This window comes from Rosa rugosa, chromosome 7 (genome assembly GCF_958449725.1).
Source record: "Rosa rugosa chromosome 7, drRosRugo1.1, whole genome shotgun sequence".
In the NCBI taxonomy this organism is placed as follows: Eukaryota; Viridiplantae; Streptophyta; class Magnoliopsida; order Rosales; family Rosaceae; genus Rosa; species Rosa rugosa.
In genome coordinates this window covers 27,865,775-27,870,976 of record NC_084826.1, presented here as the reverse complement: position 1 = coordinate 27,870,976, position 5,202 = coordinate 27,865,775, and the positions used below count along the sequence as shown (strand labels likewise).

The following is a 5,202-nucleotide window of genomic DNA, read 5'->3' as shown; positions in this document are numbered from 1 at the left end:
TGCAGGGAGCAGCAGACGTGCGGCAGAGCTGTAGGGGGCCGCAGGCAGCGACGCAGGGGCGTGTGGCTGCAGGAGCAGCTCGCAGGACAGCGGGGGCTGCTGTGCAAGGTTGCAGGCGCACGGGCGCTCAGAGCAGCAGTGTGCGCAGGGGCGCACGCGAGGCAGCAGTAGGCGCAGGGGCGCACGCGGGGCAGGCTGCAGCGATGCTAGCACGGGCTAGGGGCTGCGGCAGTTTTGGCGATATGAAATTCTTTTCGGGTTTTTGGCTTTTTGGCTTTTGTGGTTTAGGGCTCGTGCTGATAACGTGTTTAAGGATAATAGAATTGAGAGAGAATTGTAGAGAGAGATGTGTGTATTATTATTGAGAATAGGAGCCCTATATATAGGGATTACAAAGTACTAGTTCTAATGTTACAAGGAATACCAATCCGTGTAGGATTGGGAAATCTAGAACCTTCTCTCCTATTGCTACTCCTAGTTTGATAAGGCACACTAAATCGATATTCCTTCAACAATAAGGACCATATATTGGCCCTGGAAGATAGTGCTTCTCATGGCTTTTTTTTGTGACATTTGGAGCGTCCAGGATCAGGTTATTATAGAAACTAGAATTTGGGAAGAAACTTATTGACGGATGCATTCTGTACTGCATATTTAGAAGGTGTTTTGGGTGACTCATTGTGCTTAACCTCTCAAACAAGCTTCTTGCAAAACCAGCTTCTTGAGAAACCTATAGAAGAAAAAAAATTTTAGATAAAAGATGAAGTGCAATAAGAAACACAGGTTATATAATGCTAAAGCTGCAACTTACATTGCTTTTCACCATAGCTGGCAATTGGCATTCATCACCAACAAGAATTACATGTTTTACTCCTGGTAGTTGCAGGGGTATAGTTGACTCACACTCTTTCAACTGTGCAGCTTCATCAATAACCACAAAGGTAAATGGCTCCATTTCCAGTCTATGCAGCTTAAATGAACTAGATGCAGTGCAAAATACTAAGGATGCACCTCGGAAACATAAATCCATTAGATCAGTTCCTTCCCTAAAATCTGGAAGTTGAAGTTTACTAAGAGAACGCTGTAGAGTGCGTAAAGCTACAAGGCATTCCTTTCTCTTCATGACAAGAGGAATTGAGTCAGCTACATATAACTCAGATACACCCTCAACCTCTGAACAAGAAAAAAGGCCTTCCAATGCTTCTGAAATCGCATTACCTTCAAACAACAACATCTCAAAGGAATCAACTAAGAGGATAAGAGAAACCATATCCTTGAATATGTGTTCTGGAATGCAGCTTTTGGTCATATGGGTACAGAAGATAGAAATGCAATTTCTTAGTGGCAATGCGGTACAGAGAAATCTACTTCTGAAATATTCAAGAAATGTTTTGCACTTCCCCTCGCTAACTCCTGGTTCACTTCTGCGTTCATCATTCACTTCACAAGCACTATTTTGTTCTTCCCCTTCAGTGAGTTCAGTCAACTCATTGCCCAAGTAAATGTTGTAATCACAAACACAATCTTCAAGTAAATTTATCATGGAAGCAAAGCAATGCCTCCAACCAGTTTGTGGTCCTATGCACTCAATGATTTTTTCAATACGGTGACCCAAATATATCTCTTCAATATCTGAACCAACTTTGAGTTTGAGTCGTTCCTTATTCCCAAATAAAAGGATTTTTCCAACCGAACAAAACATTGCATTGAACTCTGCTTCTGTCACCATTTTCAGAAGACGAGAAGCAACTTCAGTTATTGCAACATTTGTTGGGGCACAAATAAGAGTCCTACAATTCATCTTTAACAGAGTAAAAAGCAGAGTAGCGATTGTTTTAGTTTTTCCTGTCCCAGGAGGACCCCATATAAGTTCCACCGAAGACTTTGCACCACAATGCCGCATTCCAAGACAAGCCAAAACTGCCCCAGTTTGGGCCTCATTAAGTCCTGAGTCCTGACAATAAATTCTCATCTAACCCCTTCTCCATGATGTCATTATTCTTCTCATAGGAAGGATTTTCCTGAGCCTGTCATCAAGCATAATCTTTTTCAGTCAGTTCCAACAATAGATGTCAACATAGAAACATAACTACAGAAGTTCTGCAATTTTAAATGTCAAATGAAACAATCAAGAGAGAGAGAGAGAGAGAGAGAGTAAGTGCCAATAACTTGAGTTGTAAAAGTTTAATAAAGTTAAGAAAGATTTTGTTTTCTTTCACTTTAAAAAGGAAGACATTGTAGCCTAAATAATCAAACCATTATTAAGAGATTTGGTTAACTATGAAGAAGTAATGCACTGACAGATTTATATGATCTGTGGCTAGTGTTGCATTACATATTGTATGTTGTATTGTTAGCAGTGTACCATGTTAGTAAATGAAACGGAAAATTTAACCAACAAATTCTAATCTATTAATCCTTCAGGTCTTACCACAGAATCAGAGCATAGAACTTCTTTGATAATTGTTAAATTTCCCAGCATGTGCAATGCTTTGTATATTCTTCCACTGGGGATTAAATTCAACAAGAAAACAACAAACAGTGATCTGCTATCATCGACTTCAAACTCTTTTGAAGACTCGATTTTAAAACAAAGAGAAGTTTCCTCTTCCACATCCTCAACCTCATCCCCATTCCCATCTTTTTTCTGAATTTGTGAGATGTTAGACACAAGATGAGTGACAGATACAAAAGACCATGACCTCCCAGTCAGTTGTAATTCAGAAACAGTTTCAGGTTTAGCATTTGCTAAAATAAAAAGATCCCCAGGCAAAGTTTTGTATGGTTCGTTGCCACGTTCACTGAACCTGTTTCGCCAACAATCAACCTTGATTGTATATTGCTTTGTTCCATATGGCTTGGACTCTTTAAAATCAACTACTTCCGCAAATGGTGCACTGTCAATAGTTTCCATACTGGAATGTAACTGAGCTCGAGTTTCTTCCAATAAAGGATACAGATAAGACCCAAAGTACTGGACAACCGACTGAAATGATTCAGGAATCTTTTCCACCTAGAAAAAACAAAAGCTCAAAATAAGTTCTTAAAGAGAGATCAGTTCTACTTTTTTTATAAATCTGTATAGAACACTTCATCTGCAGATAATATAATCTCAAACAACTTGCATTCAGAGTCCTTCAAAGCATTAAGTCATTAACAAGAACAGAAAATTCACAGTCTTGAGAACCATATAAAATTAAAGCATGCTTGAAAATTAAGTCAATCTTATAATCCAGGGTTTCAAATTATACGTGCTAGTAATTGCCTATAATTAAATAGAATTAAGAAGGCTAGCAATTCAAAATTATTTGCTAAAAGCGTCAACTCGTTTAAAAGGGCTTCCTTTGGCCTGAACAAACTCCAAAAGCTTTAGTGATAATAGTTTCAGAGTTCATAAAAGTTGACTGCACACACAGCCACAATATACTCATCATATTTCATTTGCCCATGTTTGTGGATGGCTACAATAAGATTGTAGTAGAAGAAAAACATAAGAAAGAATCAGTAAAATGAATCAATACCAGGGAAAAGTGTCCTACATTAAACCTTTACTATTTGAATTATTTATTCCAAAAATCACAACAAAATTTTTAGAACAGCAATATAAAGATGGCACCTTTCTTCAATAAATCCACAATGGACCAAGAAACTACCTTGTTCTTGTAAAGATCTTCATTGAAAATAATCAAATATCTTCAAGAGACCAAGAAAACACAGTCTCAGATAAACCCACCATCAAGCACTATCAGTCTATCACTCAAGTCACTGTACCCTTTCTCTAACATAACCAAATGATTATGAACCCAGTTCTTTCCTCAAAACCCACTTGAAGAGAGCTAAAGATTTTTGATTTCTTCCTCACAAAGCAAGCTACATAGAAAGATAAAAAAACAGAAATGTCAGGAATCTGAAATAGTACTGTACGATCAATGTCACGCGTTGAAAGAAAGAGAGATAAGAAGTAAAAGAAAACCCTATTCAAAAAAGAACAGTAACACCAAAGGTTTCTCGTACAGAATAAGGTCCCAGAATAAAGATGAAAGTTTTCCAAAAGAATTTGTTGATGCTTACTTGCTCAGTACTCCCCTTGACCCATTTGACCTTAAAATGTCTTCTTTTTTTATTCTTAAATTGAAAAAAATGAAAATAAAAAAATACAAGTTTAGTCCAACGAGTTTGCTTTCTCTTTTCTGCAGAAGAAAATCGTTGTTTCTTCTAAAAAAATATTTCCTGAAAGTGATCATTATTTCTGATACTTAAACTGAACTGGTCATTAGCGATTTAGCGAGACGATTATATTATACATGCATATTATGACATGCATGTAACCAACCAACCACCATCCAATCCAAGAAAGTTTGTACTTTGTGCAGTTTCATTAAACTGATCACCATGCCCTGTATACCAGTGAAATGAGAAAAGAGAAAAAAAAATAAAAAGATGAGCAAGTAGATGAGAGTGTATTCCATGCACTGACAGCGCATAGGTACTTGTAATATGAATGAATGTAATTTTTTTATATTAAAATATATAAAGGGATGTGATTAAATGAGTGGCTGTTATTTTTTTTTTGAGATTAAAATAACTGACAGTGCACTTACACTGTCGGTGCATACAAACAATCCTCTCCAAAAGTAGATACCTGAATCAACAATGGTAACTTGATGAATTATGTGGAGAAATGGTAATCCTCTCCAAAAGTAGATACCTGAATCAACAATGGTAACTTGATGAATTATGTGGAGAAATGGAAAAGTCGGGTCTATAGAGTTTCCCCAAAAATGTACGGAGAATTCAAGGGTTGGGGATTGGTTGGTCTTTGTAATGCTACTAGAAAATGGAAGGGAAATTCTATGAATTTTATTTGTTGCAAATTTACACACATTGCATTTATATCCATTAGCCAACAACATTGAAAAGTGACGCCTGCTTGAAGTCAGGGTGTTTGACTATATTGGACCAAACAAAAATTGACCAGGCCCATGTGTCTTCGTTTTGGTAGACTGCTTTGTGTGTGCATGTGTGTGTGTGTTTTTTTTTTTTTTAGATAGGGTCCTTGAGTCCCTAATACATGAAGACATAGACCTTATTTGGTTTGCGGAAAGTAAGCATCAGGAAAAGAAAGTTGTTCATTACTTGCGTCTGGGATGCAAAAAGAAAGGAAATGTTTTCCTAAAGCAAAGGAAAATCAGGGGGAAAATG

The 5,202-nt window shown here is 37.3% G+C and overlaps 1 protein-coding gene across 1 annotated transcript; it reads right to left on the bottom strand.

Annotated features, from left to right (window-relative positions):
• Positions 1-269: 269 nt before the first annotated feature.
• On the bottom strand, positions 270-3,916 carry LOC133722391 (helicase sen1-like). Its single transcript, XM_062149285.1, has 4 exons — positions 3,654-3,916; positions 2,432-3,013; positions 812-2,027; positions 270-730 (listed from the first exon to the last, which is right to left on the bottom strand). The coding sequence occupies exons 3-4, from the start codon at positions 1,970-1,972 to the stop codon at positions 509-511; spliced, it is 1,383 nt and encodes a 460-aa protein (XP_062005269.1). The 5' UTR covers positions 1,973-2,027; positions 2,432-3,013; positions 3,654-3,916; the 3' UTR covers positions 270-508.
• Positions 3,917-5,202: the final 1,286 nt, after the last annotated feature.